Source organism: Bombus huntii, chromosome 7 (genome assembly GCF_024542735.1).
Source record: "Bombus huntii isolate Logan2020A chromosome 7, iyBomHunt1.1, whole genome shotgun sequence".
Taxonomy (NCBI): domain Eukaryota; kingdom Metazoa; phylum Arthropoda; class Insecta; order Hymenoptera; family Apidae; genus Bombus; species Bombus huntii.
Genome location: NC_066244.1, coordinates 11,403,676 through 11,426,870, shown reverse-complemented (window position 1 = coordinate 11,426,870; position 23,195 = coordinate 11,403,676). Strand labels below are relative to the sequence as shown.

Genomic DNA, 23,195 nt, shown 5'->3' with positions numbered 1-23,195 from the left:
TACGTTTCTTTTCTATAAGTTTGTAAATTGGCGAATTGCCAAGAACAAGTAATATATTCTTAGCGAACAGTAAAAAGCTTTCCTTTCAACTGCTGTATAAACGCAACTACTTTAAAAAGCTTTTCTATTTCCGTACATTATTTTGCTTAACGATCGTTGAGCAAAAAAGCGAACTGTATCGAAAGTATTCTTTCAGTGGAAATGAGGTATCGAAAACCGTAGCAATCGCCGATTGCACTTAACGGTTAATTCGAAACCGTTTTAACCATCGGTGATCCTACCTAAGTGTAACTGCAACTTGCACGCAAATGGTTGCATGCAACAAGCAATTAAATATACGCACATACATATGGTTCCACTAAAGAGGATCACGATTCACGGTTCTCTTTTTGAATACAGAACTCAATTACACTCTTCAGTGAAATACAAAGTATTAAAAATGTAAAAGATAATTGAATAATATGCGGAATAAGATGAAGAATCACATATTATCTGTAAAAAGGTTCTAAATGAAATAATTTCAGCGTTATCTATTTTATTATGTTTCATCGAAATTTAAGAGCTAAAGAAAAATGAATAATACTTTCGAAATTAAAAATATGCGAGATCTTTAGGTTTGGCAATGTGTAGATATGCTACTACGACTGCAATTATTAATTATAAATTATGTCGAATTGTAATGTGTATATTTTAGTATTTAAGAATTAAAAGTTTTTTTTAAATTATATACCATATTGGACTGCCATTTTCACGCTGATTTTTTCAAACACACATTTCATCACATCTTAACATCAAATAATTAATATTAAGCAAAATTATCCCGCAACAAAACGTACAAAATTGAAATATTTCAGAAATGTTCGATCTTGAAGGCTCGTCTCAAATTACAGATTATCCGACAGTGCTGCTTGAAAACTAAGCCAATGAGAAAGGAAAATGGCTGTCTACGAGACATTTAGACTTGGCAATTACGCAAATCCCAAAATTTATCCTCTTTCCATTTTGAAGCAGCGGAAAACGAGAAGGATTTGAAAGAAAGAAGACCTTTCCAGTGCCGATGTACCGATCCATTGAATTTGCAGGACGTATAGACGTACACACGTGTGTGCACGCTCGTTTCGTATAAATGCGCAAACTTAAGCGTAAATGCACGAGCATGTGCTGGCGTGCATGTACTCGATCGTTTCGCTCGGACCATTCGGAAGAAGAAGAAAGGATGGCGGGGGAAGAAGAGAGGAGGAAGGGAATCGTACATGAAAATTACATACTCGCTGGGACCTGCACTTAAAAGGTCTCGAACGTATAACCGTAGGCAACTAAAAGCTTCGTATACGTCAATGCCAGATTCGTGATATGTATTTCGTAACCCATACAGTCAAGTAGACGACAATTTCTTTTAATTGTAATTGACAGGCGAAAATTGTACAGGCAATGATATTGTCACTGATGTAATATACCTCATAATACGCCCATCGTGATCAAAATTAATTGTCAACAATTTCGCTTTTAGGTTATTATACTATTTAATTAAGAACTTACTCTTTCTTAATAATAACAACAATTCTGTTTTACTTTGTTAATATATACACCCACATAATTATTGATTTTCTCTATTGTTTTTATTGTTAAAGTTTCTGCTACTTTGAATAATATTTATACGGGTATGTATTCACATAGATATTGATACCAGCAATGACTATATCGATGTTAAATAAATACGTATCTCTATATCATTTATATATAACGATAGCTTATTCAGATGTAAAGGTGCGTATATAAATTAAACAATAAGATAAACAATGAATAGACAAGGAAGAAACTTACCTTAGCTGTGGCGAATCTCTTCGAGAACGGTTCTGCCATAATAGGTAGACATCACTTCCCATCTGGTTACCAGTGTTTCCGGTATGTTTCACAAAAACGCTGGTCACGTTAATCGCAAAGAGAATGCACGTTTGACAACTTTTTCTTTACGCATTGTATAACACTGCATCACTTGATCGGTGTTCGAGCTTCTTACACTTTTTCCAGCGATGTTTAAAATTACATACACTGCTTCACTATACGTCTTTATTCCACACAACACTATTCACACTCATTTTCACCTTTAGTCCACTATTTTCTAATCTACACTATTCCACTAAAAGAAAACATGGTATTATCTCGCACGAATATTTAAAGATAGTATCGTTTCTCCTGTTTGAAATATTAATCATTTACTCTGTCAATTTCCGCCTTTTAGGTTATGTTGTCAATAGAAAACGCCAAATTCAAATTTATTATACACGAAAAAAGAAATTTCGCTTTTGTCACCAAGAAAACGAAGCTTTAATCGGATACACTGGTATTTTCGTTTAGTGACGAATTTAAGAACCTAAATTATTAAATAACTATTGAAGTGTAATAAATAAACTGATCCGATCAAGAAAGGAAAGTATTCCGACGAACGTCCGAAACCATACTAAATATGGAAGATAGTACTAAATATGGAATTGTTAAACTATAATCCGGTAATTTTATTTAATTTTGATTTGATTGTATAATGATCTGTAGGTTAACTCGTAAGTAATTATGTCACAAAATTCTAATGAACGTTTGGAAACTTAAATTTACACGAACAAAATCTACAATTACTTCTAATCGTTATTATAGTTATTACCTCGATAATTGAGATTAAACGTGTAATTACGTGGCAAATGAAGTGTGAATATAATGATGCACTAACAATGATTGAAATGTGTATACACTTTCCTACCTCACGGCAATGTAGAAACTACACAACGTATCGCGAGGTATTTACGCGTTAGGCAGTTGACAGTAAACTAAATTCGACAACGAGCTTGGGGCGCGAAGATCGCGTATGTTTCCGTTACGTCATTACCTGGAATTTAGACTGTTTACGATTACCTAGAATATAAACACAGAAACGGAGAGAGGAGAAATATGTACAAGTTTCGAAAAACCATTATTTTCTCATATAAGCAGTATTGTTTAAGTTATTTGAAAATTACTATTATTATATCTATTTTTAAATATTAAGAATTATTCGCCAAAATATAATATATCTATATACAATATTTAAAGCACAATTAATAGAAAAATATATATAAATAAAGATATAAATGTAAAATTGTACGAGTACGATATTGAAAAGATTATTCTTATAAAATTGAAGCAAATTTTTCATAAGGTTTCAACAAAAATGAAGCCACTGTAATTTAGAGCATGACGTTAGACGATAAAGAAATTTCAATCCTTTCTTCAAACGTTAGAAACTATCAATTGAGTGCAAACGGTTTAAAACCGGTCAAATTGTACAATTCTCAAAGTCGTGTGATTATCACCATTTCTATCTACAACTAGAAATCAGTCTACCAGAGTTATCGCATTTCTAGGTCAGTCGTTAAATCATCGAAATGTCATTTTCATAAGCGAAACTATATTTTCAGGAAGTGTTATCGATCTCTAACTATTGAAATTTGATCCTGTTCAGATTCCTACATTTAACGATAGAAATAGCTTTATCTTTCCGAAGGAAAGAAGATCGTAAGGAAAAATGATCGATACGAGACAAACTTTGAACATTATAGACATACCTATCAATCATACGAATAATTAGGAAATGTCAGGAAGAATCGTTAGAGCTGCACTTACCGGTTTGCGTTTTACGTAATCTTATAAACTCGTTAACAAGCTGCAATAAGTGAAATTCAGACGTACCTACGGCGTTTATGCAAATCAAAGTATCTGGAATTCTCTCACGCTAATATGACCGAGCTGGCAAGTCGCGTGATTGATCGAGCGAAGAAACCTGCAGCAGAGACGTCCAAGAGTCGTTTTGCCCACGTACACACCCAAAATCGTATGGCAGGCAAATCGAAACGACTGGCAAAAAGAAAGAATTTCAGTGCTCTGTTATCGGTGCGAACATACTGCGGACGTAAAAGATCGCGACGCGTGATTTATGCAGCGCGCGAATGATTTGCGAGCGTGGAAATCCTGCGAGAGGTACAAAATCGTTATCGTTGTTGGGTAACAAGAAAGTCATTCGAATGACAATTTCCATCAAGCCAACACCAACGAGGAACGTAAGAAGTCGAGAGAGCGCGCGTCGTATAGCCACTAGCGGATTACTCACAAAACATTGTCAAGTCACCAACAAACGAGCGATGCAGAAAAACTTGTAGCACAAGATCGAACGCAATGAATCCGATGGTGGTTTGGGGTGTCGGTTGAAGACGGCGCGATCGGAGGCACGAGCCGAACTCTCGCGGCTCGGATCGGTGAACTCCGCGGTGTCCGGGTTATCAGGAACGTAGATCCGACAGACGGAAGGTCGAGAGCGGTTAGACATAACCCGCTAAATCACGTGGTAGCGAAAGAGGAGGTCCGTAAAGGAGCCGAACGTGGGGAAGCCACGACGAAGGCGCGCGACGAACGACTGGGACCGTAGGACCGTAAGAGATCCCATTACTGCGGGGCCTGATGATACGGTGGACGGCAATCGCTAATGGCCAATGGCACGGATAAGAGGAAAGCACAGAGTAGAGCTCGTCGAGAGGTTAGGAAGAAGCTCGCGAGCAGGAAAAAGACGGACTGACGGAACGGACGGAGCTAGCGAGCAAGAAACAACCAGAGGAGCGTGTCCTGGAGAGAGAATGGGCGAGGAGAGAAGCCGGCCTGGAGAGGAGGTGGAGGTGAGTTCGGCAAAGGCCGGTCGGGCACCTGGGCGACACTACCTCCTCACCTCTTCCAACTGCTCTCTCACTCACATGCGGCTCGATGCCCTAACGTAGTTCCTTTCGTTTGTGCGTTGCCTCATGCTCGGATCGAGTGCTTCCTGAATTGCGGAGATGCGTATATCTTAACGCTTTAACCAATAGACCTTACAATTAAGCAATATTCTGAGCTATTCTCGTACTTGCTTATTCTATGTAAGATACATATAAATGTTTGCAAATGAAATAATGTGCCTTTCATTTTACAACTATTGGCTGTAGGTATCAATTATTTTCGCCATGATCTGGCAAGCAATTGTATAAGTAAATAGGTACAGATGATCTGCAGCAGATGATCGAGTTTACGCTTTTATGTCTCGTCTCTTGCACTTGTTCCATTTCCATTTTCATTCACGTATTATCATATTTATTGTACAATTCTTTAATTATATCCCATTATATTTTATAGCTTATCTCCTGATATAAAAATCGGGTAGAAAGAATAAAAAAAAATCAAATCTTTTTATTGATAAAATACGAAACAATCTACATGAACACATAAAATAATAGCCGTTTATTGCCTTATTCTCCAGTGAAATACAATGTATAGTATGAGGTCGTCTAAATTTGATGAATTATTATTTTCGGAATAAAATTTAACTTGCTATATATTGAATAATCCCATTATTTCCTATTTTCCATTGATCCTCTCCATATATTCATACGAGTCACATATGTATTAAACGCCAGAATACTATTCTGCAATCGTTTAAGAGGCAAAGAAAAATGAAAAGTGACGATTATTCGGCCGTTTCTGAAATGTTGATATAACGTTTCGCTGGTCTTTGCTCTTCATCCCACCATCGTGGGTCAAGCTCGTTCAGTTCGCGTCGACCATTAAACATAACGAGCCGAGAAGCACCACGCACGATTATCTCCGTAAGCGAGCATGCTAATGTGCCGACGATAACCACCGTGCATTCTCGTGTCCTTCATCGCTTACAACGTTGTACACGTTTATCGCGACCAGCTTCGCAACGAGCCACGTCCATGAAGTTCGGCTGGCAAACTCTGTCCAAAGTCCTTCGGCAATTCTCGTTTCTTCTTTTTCTTTTACTGCCATTACGATTCTGCTACCCTTCAGTTGCTGCGAGTAGCCAGTCAATTAATATTCACCCTAAAGACATCGATGCTTATTAAATAATAGAACATCTTCTTTGTTTTCCGTATTTTTTATAGCTTACTTTCTCGAAAATGATTGTTTCTAGATTTATTTTTGGCACATAAGCACCAATTATTAGACTACTGTCGTTTCGGTACCACTTATAGGATGTGTGTAGTCGTGCCCTGTAATTTGTAGAAATAGCTCTGGGAAACGTTTACCTTCTGAGAATACCTTCTACACTGTACGACTGTAGTGTTCTATAATAAGCAGTTATTTTAGGTGTAAAATATACGCTTATTATTCATTGTTTATTGCCCTATTATCTTGGTTAATAGATTATTAATTATCGATTATTGGGTATTCTTGAGTCAGGAAATTTCAAGTTCCAAGTTTCGTGAAGGAATCATGAAATGCAACAAATGAAGTATTCTGTAAAGTTTTATTCAAAGAAACGCTTAAGAAAGAGGATAGATAACGTGACAAGTTTCTTAACGATGCAGGAAGAAAAATAATACGTTGGTCTAATTATTTTTTATTACTTAGGAGATAAGAGCTTAAGTAATCGAGTAAACAGTTTTAATGGATAAAAGTAATGAGAATAAATGACATAATTAAATGTGAAACGATTATTATAAACCGTTTTAATTCACTAATATTTAGATTTATTTTATATCATTTTAATGTTTCTGTTCCTGTTAAATCTATATAATTCAATTAATTTCACTGCATTCTACAGCGTTTTCGATTTAACAGAATCGTAACTTCAAACTGCTACAAACTGGATTTATAACCCTCGCTTCATTTTCATTGGTTCAGTAACTTTTGGAGTTCGGGAGAACGTTACGGCGAAGACATTCCAAAACTTTGGCTCACACGCTTTTATCCAACGTTCCGTCGATTTTCTCCGTCCATTTTGCCATCGCAAAAAGTTGATTGGTCGGTTGGCGTTGCTAACTCCAAATGGCCAACGAATATGTATAATAACGTAAAACAGTTCACTGATTCTTCGATTATGCATTTTGAACGTATCAAATATCATTAAAAATAAATAAAAACGGCAAATATAATCTAACATTTTAATATTTTCGATCTAGAATTTTATATATTCCTTTTACCATTTTTACTTTAAACTTTATCCTATCTACATAGGATTCCAAAGATTCCAAGAAAAGCACTTGCAATACTAATTTTTAAAAAGAATAACTATCTTAAAAGCATTTAATACGTATAATAAGAAATAAGAACTATAATGAACTATATAAAACTGACGACTAACTTTAAAGTATTTAAAACAATTTCCACGTATTCCTCGCTGGATAAGGTCAAGTGTTAGTCGATATTACACTCATTTCCAGTACAACGAAATAAATACAAAGCAAAATACAAAAGAAAATACAGAAGATAAAATCCTGTGACATAAATTGACATCCACAGATAAGGATCTGCCAGGGATGCTTGTCAAATATCGGAACCGTTCAGCGAAGAAAATCGCATTTTGTCAGGAACAATCTCTTCATCCGGGCAAGGTTGAATCGATCGATTCGAAAGGTCGATGGGATTAAAGTTTCGAAATGTACACGGTTCGTATGCAACTGGAATGGTGAATCCGCCCCTGGCGCCATGGTGTGTGCCTGGAGATGTGCCATGGTGTGTGGTTGTTGGTTGCCGGCCGATGCCCAGTCTCCAGTCTGGCTGCAGCTGCGAACCGGTTATATACTTTCATCTGGCAGTCTTAGCACGGTCCCTAAAAGAGAATCCGATGACTATAGCCAGAGCGCAAACGCGAGGGACAGAGAAGAGAAAGGGAAAAGAGAGGGAGGTTAATACCTGTACGAAGGCACGCTTATGCATTGGAAGAAAGGACGTCGAGCGTCGCGTCGTTTTTTTCATCCGGCCAGCTACTCCTTCTGGTGTACCAACGAGCTCTTTTTGGTAACGTTCATCTTTCACTTTTTGTTTCGCCTTACACACAAGCCTGGTACAAAAGCTCGCGAAACTGGATAAATGGGAAATATGAGGAACGAATTATGGCCACGCTGAACCTCGCCGCGTCGTACGATCGACTAATTGGAGGCGCTTTCGTTGAAACGAGACGTTGATATCGGGGGATGTTTATATCCGATCGAATTGGCAATTTGAGCAAGTCGGGTTACAAAGTAAGCTTGTTGATAAGAAGCGGAGGTTGCAATACACCTTGTGCCTCGTACCTACGTCTTCGAACCGCTCGAAGGAAGAATTCTTAACGCTTTTGTTTCGATATGCGGCAATCATACAGGAAGAAATCTTTTAGCTGTCAGATTAAAGGAAGGGTATTATTGATATCGTATATTTTAAATATTATTGAGATAAGAAGATTTAAGAAAGATAACTCGTCCAGTTCCCTCTCTGTAATGCGACTTAATTATCTTTCAGAAATCATATCAAGTTAAGTATTCGTTTATATGAAAGATTTGTTTTTAATAAATCAAGATCTATCATTATGTTATAACGATTTTAAAAAGGCCTACTATTGCAATGTTTAATTTCATTTCGTACACATACATATCATTTCTTCATGCGGCAGGATTTTTACATTGATTGATTGGTTACGTTCTAACTTTTAAGTTCATAATATTCTATGAAACGAAATGACATCATTAGCACATTGTTGAATTGTCGTTGAATTCATCAGAAAACGTTATCATATTGTTAATAAAAAATATAACATCCCACTTAAAAAAAAATTAAATTGACCTTGAAATTTTTCCTATTACCTCATCTGCGAAAAAGCTATTTATATAACATTATGTACCCTATCACATCAAACAACTTTCGTAAAAGCATTATTTTTGATATTTTTAGTTCTTAATGAGGATTTTCATCTGAAACATTGTGCACATTTTTTACATTAATAATTATTATTGCATCAACTATAAAATTACCAGGAACAACCTGTAGGAATTATTGTACTGTATATATTCTACTATAGTAATTATACATTCTACTACGATTTACCAGATGATCGAATAATTCTGTTTATCTTATGATTATTTCAGCAAATCGTGGATTTTCTTATCCAGAAATCTATCTTCACATATAGCGAATATATAAGGTTTAAGGGTATGTATGTATCCAACTAACCAATTCATTACATGTGTAACTTATTATTTTATTTGTATTCTCTTTAGGAATATCCATGATATTTATTGAAGAACATTTTTTTATCATTTTTCTACAAAAATGTCAGCACTAGCTCTAGGTACACGTTTGATACTATAAAACCATAATAATAACAAAATGAATCACAGATAAAAAAAATAAATTTATTACAGTAATGACCAGTAAGTAATTCGAATTTTCTTGCCAATCATTATCCGTACTTAACATTAATGCGATCGCCAAAGTTTTAATTTTAGCAAACAAGGAACTTTTTAACTTGTTAAGGAAATCATATCAAGCATATTATATCATATCAAGAACGATTTTTTCGTACCTTCCTCAAACTTAAATTGTAATTTGTTAGAAATTTGTTGCAAGAAAAGACGTAATTTGATTTAAAATTCCACAACGAACACAGCAGCATCAGAAAACAGATATTTTTTCTGCACTCTATCTTAGTGGAGGTATCACAATCCCCTTCTCGATAGAATTCTTCGTGATCTTGATAGAAAGATCGCACGCGAATGAGATGACACTTGAAGCAGCAGGTAGTACATAGGTAGGTACATTTCACCGTGATAAATTATCAAAATGTATTGCATAATGAGAACTAGTGTGGGCTTTGAATTCATTCAATTTCATTTCAATGAAATCCTAGACAGGGTAAAGAAAGACTTTAAAGATCTTTTTCTTTGGGTCATCCTTGACATCTCATTCATATTCCGCCCACGGAAACGAGTTTCTTCTCTAGGTGAATATCATTGAATTTCTCGGATACTTTCTTACGCTTGGCATTCCATATAAGAGTTACCAAGGTCTACGAGTTGGATTTCACGATTGCGAGGATCGCGTTGCTATCCGCAGATTATCGCAAAAAATCAGATAATAGAAAGGAAGATCCTCGATACGAATACATATGCGAATGGTACTTGAAACGTAATTACACGTCGTTGATACGTAATGATTTCATACATAATGTAAAATTGTTCAACTGTTCGAAATGAACTGCTTTCCGCATGGAAGGTTTCATTATGAAATGACCGTGTTTAGTACAATGTTATCACTCTTCTGTGGAGAAATGTTTCCACGATTCTAACGGAATACCGTCGTAACCAGCTATTCTTTTCTCGGATGCTTTTTAATTGCGCATCAACTTGGATGGGAACAGACAAAAAATTATTTCCAATAAACTGAGGAACTAATTTATTGTGTTCATTACTAACAGTAATTTGAAGTACTACAGTTAATTTGAATTTCTCAAGCATGATCACATCCAACAATGTTTGCTGGCGTTTAGCCAACGTTGCAGATACCTTCACCAGAAGCAAATGATGCATTGAACGATATAACACTATTATTTGCAGCGAACGTTATATTTAGAGTTAACAAAGTTAACAAAGATAATGTTAATAATATTTAATCAAAAGAATATATAACTAAATTTATTTTACTAGGTTATTGAATCATCATGTAATACATTAATTTTAATCTTAAGTCAGTGAAGTTATTGTATTTATAAACTAATTCCATATAAAAAGTATATGGTATTATTGTAAAATGTTGAATTTCCCACTGCGTCTATATGATAATTTCTAATTTATATATTTATTCAGCCCAGACTGCAAAAGTTTATCCATTTGGGAAATTTAAAGGCGCAAAAATCCACAGAATATTTATAACATTGAAAATGTATAAAATATTCAAAATGTAATCTTCATTATAATACTTCATATTATGGAATTATGAAGAATTGCTACAACTTTTAGGTTGTTGAAATTGAATGAAGTAATACATAAAATCTGTTAGTTTATACTTCGCTGATTACATCATAAAACCTATATGTAATACAGGTTTTAAACAGCCAGTTTTGCAATTTAATAGGTATATCACATAATCTATACGGAGCAGGAAATTTAACTATAGACCGTAATTCACTTGTAACTTGTGATTCACGTATTCGTATCAGCGTACGTGCCAAGACATTTCAATTTGTATTCATTCATAGTATACATGCTACTATTTTAAACAGTCTATCTTGTAGTACACCATAAATTCAAATCTTATTCAGATTCTTCACACACACGTCAAATGTAACAAAAAGTCTTTGCATTGTGTATTTACGATTATTCTTCAAAATGTAGATTAGTATAACAATACCTTCATAAATAATAATAATAACAAAATAGTAAAACATTCGTATTATTTTAATATTTTTTATTTGTGAGTAGATAAAATACATAAAATATATAAAATTTTTAATATCATTATAATTAATACTTGATATCATTATAATTGAAATCATTATAATAAAATTTCACGTTAAGCGTTCACTGACAATGAATAATGTACTCATGATATTTATTGAACCTTATATGATTTAATTGATAATTAAAGATTACTTGGTCATTTTATTTATTACATTTCTATTTTATAAAAATTAATCGAGTATAACTATTTTGTTCAATTATATACTACATGCGTCGGTTAAACATTTTTACAATTGAAGATATCCAAATCTTAGAGCCTCTACAATTCTTCAGTAGATCGCGATAATGAAACAAGAATTCAAACAAAGTTGGACAAATTATCCTCACGAATTTGTTTAATGATATATACTCGTCCTTTACGGATTTTTGCAATTAAAGATACTTGAATATCGTTTTTTAAGTTCACTATTTGATTGTGATAACGAAAGGAATAGTCTTCGGTTAAGTGTTAAAGGAATAAAACGATATGATTCCCATAAATTAGTTCTTGTTGGTAAATAAAAGAAAAATGAATAAATGCAAACTTCCATGTTATTATTGGGATGAATTTCACAGTTACAACGCCCAAAGAAGAAAACTGACTAAGTGACATAAAATTCGGTAGTGATCACGTACGAGAATTCAGCTTTCCAGATGAATATGCGTACATTTGATGTGCAGTGAAGATCCATTGTGAACATGCTACATATAAAAATCACGTACAGTTACTTCATCCTCGAGTACATAAAGGAGTACGAAAGGTCAGTCCTCTTGGAATTCACATGCACGTACTTTTCGACCAAGGAAGCTCTTACAGTAACATCACGTAACGCCTGAGCAGGGAACAAGTCCTACGAGAAGAAAGACCTGTCTTCCTTAAATAAAATCTGCTCGCTATCTTGAAGCTACGTATGTATGTTGACCGTGAAGTCCAATCCTCTGAGTCACCGAAGAATACGATGCATTAACGAGCAATTGAACTAGCAGCCAGCACGAGAGTGCTTTATTTCTATGTTTTTTTCTTGGTGGTGCTACAGTTTGGGAGAGAAGAGTTTTCTCCTGTTTCTATCTCTGTGCTTTATCTTAATGCGTGACTTTTGTTTAATGGATTTTATCTTCTATTAGTTATTTACTATCGTAAATATACGCTATGTAGATAATGTTCTAGAATGTTTCAAATGGAGTTCTCAACCCTATTGTAATCGTATTCTCTTTCTTTTGAATCATGTTACAACTTTGTGAAGAATACAATATAATTTGTAAAAGAAGTGTATAAGAATAGTTTTATGTACTATTGTTATTAAAATTTATTTTTGTTTAAATTTACAGTAAGTAGTTATTAATTATGTATTGATTTATATGTGTTTTTTTGTAATGTTTTGTATGTGTAATTATTGTAATAATATATAATATTTTAATCTCACTACGATAAAATCTTTCTTTTTCGTTTGCCATCAAAAGAACAGTGTTGCAATATAATTGCAATATAATTTAAAATTCAGAAAAATAATGAGTTAACGAAGTAAATGAATGTATGAATTCGCGTTCGTATGTGTATAATAAAAATTCGATTTTATCAAAATTAAGAGAACTTTTTCAGGGACCAGGACGTACACATATGTACATCTATGGATGTACGTAATTACGTTTGATGTGCATTTGTACGTTGCTTAATGTACATTTGACCATATAAAAGGTATTAATAACATTGAAAGGTAAAACAGTGAAATATGTATGTACATGTAAAAAAATGCATGTATATGTTACAAATAAATACGATGCTGTGCAAATACATTTTCTAACCACTGTAAATAGTCATATATTTAAGTTGTACAAAGTTAGCAAAAAGTGAATTACTGTAAGTAGTTAACTTACCAGCTAAAAGAGTACAAGAATATAATTATATACTAGGTAACGATCGTTATATATAAATATAATTTTTTATATATTTCATTTTTAATTTAAAAAGACTTGAGAATTTTCAATTGAAGTATTATCTAATTTTTAATTTAAATCAAGTTCAAAAGCGTACAAATACAGTAAGCGACATCTAAACACAATTGAAGAAATACGATTAGTTACTAGTTCAATGAACTGAACTTACGGTAAGTACGTCCTGTACCTTGTTTTGGTACATGGATACAAAGCAATACGTCAATAACGCATATGCTTGCATAGTAAACGCTTGTACGTAGATTTCCCTGGGAAATTGTTCTTTCATTAAACGCATACCACGTGCCATGTTCCTCGTCTGTGATACTACCGACGGCATCACGGATAGAGAAACGTCGGTAGGTTATCTTAGTCTTCAATAACATCTGCGCACGATAAAACAGGAAAATTCATAGTTCGAGAACTAAACTGACTTAAACTTAAGTGAACTAGAACCGCAAGATTTGATTTGTATGTTTGATTGTACGAGTGTCTTCTTTTTTAGGAAATCGTACTACTGTTTTAAACTCATCTACTTTTTTCCTGTAAATTCTTATTAATTTCTTGCTAATATAGGGTAAAATTACAACACATCGTATATGGATTTCAAGGATTATTATCCCTTATATAAATGTTATTCGGTTAGTATTATAAGAATGTTAATTGCCATTAGTAACAATCTTTTATTCCAAAAGAATAATTTATACATATTTTTGGGCGAAAACATAATATGCATTCCTTTATGCATAGTAATATGATAAAACGTGACGAAATATTTTTTAAATGCCATTTCTTAATTAATTAATTGACTAATTGTTAATTAGAAAGTAAATACATAATCAAAGAAAAACATACTTTATGCAACAATATATTATCAATTTTTCTGGAACATCGTAAGAAATGTGTACATTTTACTTTTCACAGAAAATAACTTGAAATCTGTCTACATTTAGTGCAAGCAATGGAATGTTAATCAAACGTATGAAGCATATCAAAGAGTAAGAGATATTCTTACATCACAATAAATTCTTCTTTCTGTTATTCACTGAAGAAAGAAGGAAGTGTACAGATATACAGCTTTCACTCAAAGTTATTATACGAGTGAGAAAGAAAGTAGACATTATCAAATAAGCAATACCAGTAATACTAATTAAACCGGGAAGGTCTTATGAAACCAACGATTGGTAGTCATTTGCTATTTCCTTTTTCTTTTGCATTTTTCTACGTACTTTACATATTGAAGGATATAAACCGAATGCTTTTCATAAACGTGAACGATATAATAACTACGTGAAATCTTGGTGAAACGAACATAAAATTCTAATTATAGTTTGGTAAAATATAAACGAGGATACCAATATCGAGTTTTAAAAACGTGTATTTATTAATCTTGCAATCGACACGCTTCGTCAAGAATTTGAAAGGATACGCGTCAATTCATTTATTACAATACAAGATTATAAATTACTATATTCTTACGTGCTAAATTTAATTAAGATTTAAGCTTGGGCATTATTGAAATAAAACGTTTGGAAGATAATTATTCAAATATTTGAAATATGGATCTCGCTTGATTACATGTTACGTATTCAATTATGTAAATAAATACAGATTAGTTTATTTGAATAAGTAAATAATATTTCGTCGGATTATTTTATCTTCCAATCTTCATCTTCCATTTTTCATTTCTGATATCTTGCATTTTAATAAATGCTTTATGAAATAATTTTTTAATTCCATAATTTTATTATGCTAATATTGTCATGTTTCTACATATCTCGGAAATGTAGATTTTACAGTATGTCGCGCTGCGAATTAAATACAAATTAAATGCAATGACAAGAGTATGTAACGTTTTATCGTCTTTTTTTATCTTGATCGTTCTCCTTCTTTTCTTTTTAAATATGTTTATTTTACATGCAACAATTATGTATAACATTATTGTCACTGAGCCGGTAAATTTCTTGCATTAATACCTTATTCTTTCGGCTGAATGTACACGAGTGACATTTTATCGCGCTATCCCGCTGCGACCATGTCTGTCTTTGTTGTTCTCAATAGAAAAACAAACAAAGACATACGGTCGCAGCGGGAACGCGAGGTAAAATGTCGCTCGTGTGCTTTTAGCCTTAAGTTTCCATTTTAATATCTCATCTACTGCTATTATTCGAATACCAAATTATACCGCAGCTCCACATAATTATGCTGATGGAACGTTTCAGTTTTCTCCCGGTCAAACTTTATCAGTATATCCTATGCTCATAAATAAGAGAAAACTATCATGAAAAAGTAGATGGTTTCGAGTTTTAATTAAAAAATTGTAACAAAACTGCTAAACTATTCACAAACCCACTATCGTTCTCTTTCCATTTCATACATTTGTTATAATCTTGTAACAAAGCTTTGAACTCGACGTATAGTTATAACGCAATTGATTCTTATTTATTTATTTATATAGAATATATTGACAAATGGCCAGAGTAGACTGGAATACGCTATGTAGTGAATATTTGTTGTATATTTGAATATACAAAATCTTCGAATTACTCCCCGTGAATCGCACGAAAGTAAATTTCTTTATTCCCATGAGCAGTGTTCAACTTGTCAAAAAACTTACTTATCGCTATAAATTTATTGAAGGAAATTCTAAAGTGAATTAAAAAGAAGTAACAATTCTACACTCTTCAATTTGTCGAGTTAAATTTATTTGAATCATCTATATTTCATCTACCGATCAATGTATGTTCCGAATAGTAATTTTTCTTTCTAATTTCTTATTTATTTCTATTTCAATCTCAAACGTAAAGAAAAAGTCGACTTGCTCTAGCACTAGCCGTTTTCGAATCATGTTTCCTGATTTCCAGCTACCCATCTTTGTTCCCAGAAGCACGATTCTGTGGACGGGTGTCGAAACACAGGTGACCAAAGGATACAAAGAGGGGAAATCCGTCGGTGCATGCCTCGGGGAACACGATGGGCTGAATTTAACTCTGAACAACCGTACGTTTTGTGGTATTCTGTGTACGGTCAGTGCTCACGCCGCAGAACGAACATCAGACACCGATCTGTGCGCGCCTGTCTCGGTTCTACCTTCAGTTTGCCGTCGTGAGTGTACCTGAACAGGTGACCGATTCGATCGTTCGATAAACTGCACAATCGTCTGTCACCGATAGACGTTCCACACTTATTTTCTATGATTTTTCTTCCGAATGTTTCCAATAACTTATCCGTACACAGACTCTAGTCGTTTAGCGTAAATACGATCGTCACTGTTATCTGTATCGAAGGAAGTTCGTTCTCCCGATTGATTCTAAGCAGTATGCGTTTTCAGTATTTACAAACATAAATTTCGATTGTATATTTACAATGTCTAAGAAGTAACGAAATGTAAACACAACGAATGCGCATTAAACGAGGATACAAAAAAATTGAAATAAAGCGTAATTCATTTATCGTGGAATAAATATTTAGTTGTAGCAATAAATATTTATTTAAATACTGTAAATGTTATTTTTAATTTGCAAGTCATATAATATGTATTTAGATATCAAGTATATTTAAAGATATTATGAAATTAGGAGACTTTGTTTATTCTCGCGATTCGATCGTCGTGAGTTCGAAGTCAACAGCGCCTGTAAACAAAGCCGTGAGGGTGATCGACTGCCGTGTGGGTAAATGGAGTTTATTGCCGTAGGCGAACGTTCAGTATACCGGCGAGAGCTCACCTGGCCAGGCGAACACGCTGTGTCTGTTGCACGGTTTATCAGTAACACGCTGACAGACGGCGGCGAATCTGAAACAACGAGGCTGCTTAAGCAAAATATCGTTTTACTACGAGTCGACAAATAGTTCTCGATAAAACGAATCATTGCGTACGACGAATCTCCGATAGCGGATAACAACGATTTTCTGAATGATCGCGAAAGTGAAATAAATTGTGTGACTCTCGAGTGAAGTGACATGTTACCAGTGAAAGTTTAGAAAGAACAATTTATTGCACAGTGTTTACCGAGACGTGGTTTCGTTTACAAAAGAATCGGTCGGAACAAGACATTGAAAAGTGCAAGTATAAGAAGGGAAATGGAAAATTTGATGCAATTTGAGAGTAAATAGATATCCGAGGAAGAAGGGACATGACGCAGTAAAACCAAGGGGACGATAGTTCTATGAAAATCGTAAGTATAATCCGATCAAAGTTTTCCAAGTTCGATACGCTTGTTCGTGTTGCGAAAGTTTACAAAACTCTGTTATTCGTGATTTTTGGGAAGTTCGGCAACGCTTCCAGAGAGTGACAGGTATAGGTTAGACAACGCGTCTATCGTGAGTGACGCGCTTCTGCGAATTATGTCAGTGCAGAATTTCGTCGGATTTCTGATATGCAATTAGTACAGTGTGCAGTTACATACTAATTCCTTGAATCGGGCTTTAGTGTTTCCAAATTACCATAGGTAAATTGTAAAATATAATACATAATTAGACTTCGTGTGTGTGAGACGTCTGATGAAAATTTTAATAAATGTGATTGAAGTAATAATTTGGATATTTTCGATAAATATCTATCTGTATGAAAATTTCTAATGGAAAGTTGGCTTGTAAATTCTTAAGGGGATTGTTTCTTATATTCTCCGATTGTTTATTATAATTTTAATTGTAATTGTACATATGTATATGATTCGTTCCAAAAGACAAAATACTAATACACGTAGCAGAATCTTGCGTGGAATTATATAGTTCGGATATAAATCTAAATTGTTTATTAAAATAGTACATTTTATGAATAACAGAGAATCGTACGATATATTAATAGGTACAGTTGTATAATATGCTTATAAAGTACATATGAAATCTCTACTTTCCATCGATTATACACCGCTATTTAATATGTACTCTTGTTGTTTGATATCTGTACAATCTGATGTATTTTTTAATAGGATTATTATGTCTTTATATTTTTATATGTTTATGTTTATGTCTGTATATCCTATATTCATAACACTACAACTGTTTCTATTGAATCGTTCCCCAGATACCCAGAATAGCTTAAGTGAAGTAATTAGAAATATTTTAAAAGTTAGTGATTCTTAACGTAACTTAAATTGAATCTGAATCATCTATGACCCAAAAATAACAGCGTTAAGGGTTAATATACAATGCTATAAATTGTTGCTGCTATTAATATTATTATTATTATTATACGTATTAAATATACATTAATAGATATCTTTTAATAATATATAGATGTATAGTATAGCTAATGTTCTTTCCAAATATTATCACATATTCGATATTAAATGTAAGACATGAACTGAATTTGATTGCAGAAATGATCTTGCATAATAGCATATGCTTTACGCAGCACAATATAAATTGTGTAAGTTGTACGTGCTACTTTGTATTGTATCTACTTTATATTTATACGAATACTTTATATGTTTGTTCCTATGTTCGTTGGCAAAGAAGAATTCAAATACACAGTTAGGATGTCAATGCTGCAAAACCCGAACGCGATTGCCGGTGTCCTCAATTTTTTTCCCAGCACAGCTATCAATAATTAACCGCTAATAATCGTGACGCAATCTCGAATGAAATGTAAGGACAGCGGTTTAATTATTTTTCGCCTGTGCCACATAATACAATGACATTACGAAATCTCATTTCTCTTTTTCACTTACGACTGGAAATTATTAGGTTCTTTGTAATGATTTCTACGAGGTGTTTTCTTCCATGGGAGAATTCGTTCTCACGGAGTACATCTCGCTTTATATAATCGCGTCGAGCCCTCAGTTCCTCTTGAAGACGAATCTTGAAGCATGAAAGGCAACAAATTAGATCGCACATATGAAAGTAATAAAATGTGTAATAACGAAATAACGTAGATGGCTAACCAACGTATATACCGCGCGTTAAGCATTTTATGAAACTCGCATTTTATCTTTGCATAACTATGCAGAACACGATATAATGAGATAGTGTCTAATTATCAATAGCTGCAACTCGTGGGAATACTTTTCATTATTACGATCGTACAATTAGGTTTCGAAAAAACTGTATATTATGTTAATAACACGCTTTCGTTCAAAATTGATTCTTTCGCGAATTTTAAAATCAATTAAGCATTCTCTACTATATCAGCTATTGCATTCTCATTTGAAAGGGAGATTTACCGGAAAGATTTGTTTCAAGGAAAATGTGGATTTACTTTTATAAGAATCATATTATGTACATATACACATAACAAAAACTCGATAGTCCTGTTTGTTTTTATTAAGCGTTTGAAACCTCGTGCAAGATTTATTTCGGCTACACCATAATATTTACAATATCTGTGTGGTCGGAGAGTACAGACAGTGCAATATTTCGTTGCTTCAATGTTAAAACTATTTATTCGTTCGACGATGTCTTAAAATTTTAAATCGCTAGTTTTTAAAATTGTAAATATCTAAGCAAGTCAAAATGATCAAAGTATTCGTTTAAGCGATTACGATCTCTATATTCAAAGGCGAGTGAAGTTTAATTCTCTTGAGTTGCCTAATCGTTGTTGAGCGATGCGGATTGATGAAATTTATCTTGTTTTGTTTCTTTATCGTGTTGAAATATTAGATCTCTGCGTACGTACTTTATCAGATATCAAATATCTTTCAGTGTATATTAATTTGTGTATTATTTATATCGCAATAGAGCTTTATTCTAAAATTTAGTGTATTACCTATAGGTATGTGATTTTATACAGTTTTTCATTCATTGTTACGTGAAATATTGAACTTTCTGTTTAGTCGATTCTTTTTATAAAGTAGTTAAAAAAATGTAATTACGATAATTGAACAGTGGAATGATTTAATCTATTATAACAACTTGAACATTTGTTGCAGTTTTGATTCGTTAATTAATTGCACTTTTAGCTTTGTAATGAAATGTAGCCTGTTTAGTTAGTTAGAAATACGAACACTGTTACAGCCAATAACTAACTGGCTTTAGGACTGTAACACGATAGGAGCGATCAGTGTCCTGTAAGTGATATCTTTGAGAACATAATATGATGGAAACATTTTTTTACATTTACATAATCATTACAGTAAATAAAACACGTACTCGTAAATGTTATTTTTTCTTCCTACTCTGTGTATGCACAGAGAAAACCAAAATACATAACACTCTGTGAAAGAAATTTCTCACAGTTCGATATACTTCGTCTTTGGTTCTACGCTCATCCTATTAGACGCTTTAATTTTATTAAACTCTCGTCTCAACCGTAGAACACGTTTACGTCGCTCTTACATATCAGAAACGATGAAACCTGAATAAAATCTCTAAATCATTTCCTATTGTCAGTTACCAACGCGTCTCAGAAAAGTTCATTGCAAATAACTAAAAGAAAAAAGAAAAAAGAAATTACTTCACATTCCGGAATACATCACAAGCATACACCATACAGTACATTAACCTTTTTCAAGGAAGTTATATCAAAAATCGTTACTACCATTAAGAAAAGAGCTAAGTGGAATTTAACGCAAACAACTTGCTACATATACATGACGAACATTCCAATGTTTTGCTCTTGATTGTATCATTCGACGATACATAAATTTCATAGTTATAGGAACGTTACAGCGCGTTGGAAAACGCGATGAGATCATTTTCCTAACTGTAAACCAGCAAGCAGAATGAAAATTTCTGAAGTCAGTCGGCACGGCACGAATCGAAACAATTATCATCGTAAGCTGTAATTTATCGTCGGTAAAGCATGTGCATTACACATTAAAGAGAGAACGGCAGGGGGAGAGACAATCGTGCACGTATCAGCGATGCGAGCCGGCCGTCACGCAACGATGTATCCTGTATGGGGTGAATTGGATAGCAGACGGTGGTATGGGGTGTGTCAATACCACGTGCGGTGTTATCATTCGGAAGCATGCATGGCAGGTGTAGGAAATGACGTCACGCACCTCGGAGTATCCCTGGTTGAAACACGACCTTACTGTCTATTTTCGACGGACCACCATGCATAAAAACTTCCTCTGCTCTCCCCAAGTGAAACTCACACAAAGGATGTCCTTGCCTTTCGAATTAACAACATGGTGTACCGTGGACAACGGTAGCCATCTTTTTTTTTCTTTTTCTGCTTTTAATTAGTGTTTAATGTCGCGTCGATTCTTTTGTTTCGAGATTATGTTGGAATTTCCTCTTTCAATGGTTGTCTATAGTTGGTAATTATGATTCTATGATTAAAACGATATTATTGGTATGGCGAGAGAGCGACACGATCGGGAGAAGCAACTTTTCCAGAAAAACAGTTTAAAATGGAAGTCGATAAATTTGAAGCGACGAATTACGAATTGCTTGATTGATTTAGAAATGAAAAAGATGTTGCTTCTTTTACAATTTAGCCGATAGTCTTCGGATTCTGAGTGTTTCGAAAAAAATGTTATTTATGTTCGTCTTTTATTGTTGTGAAAATGTCGATGTTATTCTTGAGTGACATAATATTATTTGGCAATTCTGATACTGATATTTTGGTACATAAATATCTCTAGAATTAACTTTTTTAGAGATCTCAAAATTTACGGTTTTGAAGATGTGTTGCTTTCCCAGTAATCTAACTATATGTACATTCATATAGGAATACATACATATATTTGCAAGAAAAGAAAACGCTTTCGGATTAATTTGTGTTAATAAAATGTTCGAGAATTCCAATAGAAGTGAAATATTATAAATTGTCTAGCTTATCTGCGAACTATCGAATAATTCTCTCGTTACCTTTTATCGAAATTTATCAATTATTTCCGTTTAGGAATTCACGTTCAGATAAATAGATTCGACAGACAGTTCATTTAATAGGACACTAATTAATATTTTGATATAAATATTTAAATAATTGGACTTGCACTGTACATATATTTTATTCTACTTTAGACGTTAATCTATCGCTGAATTGATTTTTTCTTTTTTAAACGATAAATGATTACTTGTGCCTATGGAGTTGGAAAGTAGTAGAAGGAAAAGAAATAGCAGATACCGTGTTTAAAACGTTTCTATCGCTACGTTGTCAGTATCCTATATTGTCATAATAGAGTGCCGTGTTGGAACTAGGTCGAGTCTTAAAATTTCGATTGATTGATACGAGGAGCTAAAAAAAGGGCTATCGTTAATACAGGTATGTTGTGCTTCTATGTATGTATGAATGTACCGAAGATTTCAGGGTCATAAGGAAAGTTGCTTGCTAAAAGAAACCGTGAAACATCGTGCAATTTATATAATTGTTATTATAAGTTATAGGAGTTACAGGTGATAAATACTCGATGTTATTTTTTCCTATGCAGGGAAGTAAACTGGGGATTAAAATTATCGCTCCATAAAATTTGATATTTTATTTCTAATCTAATATCGTATAATATTTATTTATTTATTTAAAAATATTATACGTGATATTTTGGACTTACGTAAAAGTTCGATTTTCAATATTTTTAATATTTTCTATACTTTTGTAAATTTCATACGATTTCAATATTTTCATGTCCAATAGAATTGTAAGTAATATGGACACCTCTCATAATAGACATATTGATAACTGTGAGGTATTGTTCTTTCTGAGAATAGGAATAAAAAAAGGTAACTGTAAAGCATAATCGGTGTACTATCGCCCCAGTTGTTACGTTACTTTTTTCGAGTCGTATGAAAACAACGAACCTTTAGAATGGTCTCCTATTTAGCAGTCTTAAAAGTCAAGAGCGTGGCCGACACACTCTGTTGGCAAGAGGAACACCACACAGCATATATGCGTGTGTTCGTAAATGTATTCCCGAAGTGTCGAACCATTCGTGAAAAATACCTTCGCATGTACATTGAAACCACTCATTACGTTAATCGTTTATTGCACTGTAGGAAAATGGTCAAACATTGACGTCACAGGCTGTTGCGTATTTTTGTCGTTATGGTGGATTGAAAAAGATTTTCAACACAAAGTAGAGTACGTATTGTACAGTATGATAAGGTATA

General features: G+C 33.6%; 2 protein-coding genes across 3 annotated transcripts in view; one reads left to right on the top strand and one right to left on the bottom strand.

Annotated features, from left to right (window-relative positions):
* The window catches only part of LOC126867304 (EGFR adapter protein-like), a 275,154-nt gene extending 273,156 nt beyond the window's left edge, over positions 1-1,998 (bottom strand). The window contains exon 1 of one of the 2 annotated variants that reach the window (XM_050621620.1): positions 1,825-1,998. In XM_050621620.1, the coding sequence (XP_050477577.1) occupies positions 1,825-1,886 (62 nt within the window). In that variant the 5' untranslated portion in view covers positions 1,887-1,998. The remainder of the gene's footprint in view (positions 1-1,824) is intronic. The other variant, XM_050621621.1, reaches the window with a different exon arrangement.
* A 14,902-nt stretch (positions 1,999-16,900) lies between these two features.
* LOC126867360 (cadherin-23) overlaps positions 16,901-23,195 on the top strand; it is a 32,171-nt gene continuing 25,876 nt past the window's right edge. Inside the window, exon 1 of the mRNA XM_050621800.1 lies at positions 16,901-17,374. Within this exon, the coding sequence (XP_050477757.1) occupies positions 17,366-17,374 (9 nt within the window). The 5' untranslated portion in view covers positions 16,901-17,365. The remainder of the gene's footprint in view (positions 17,375-23,195) is intronic.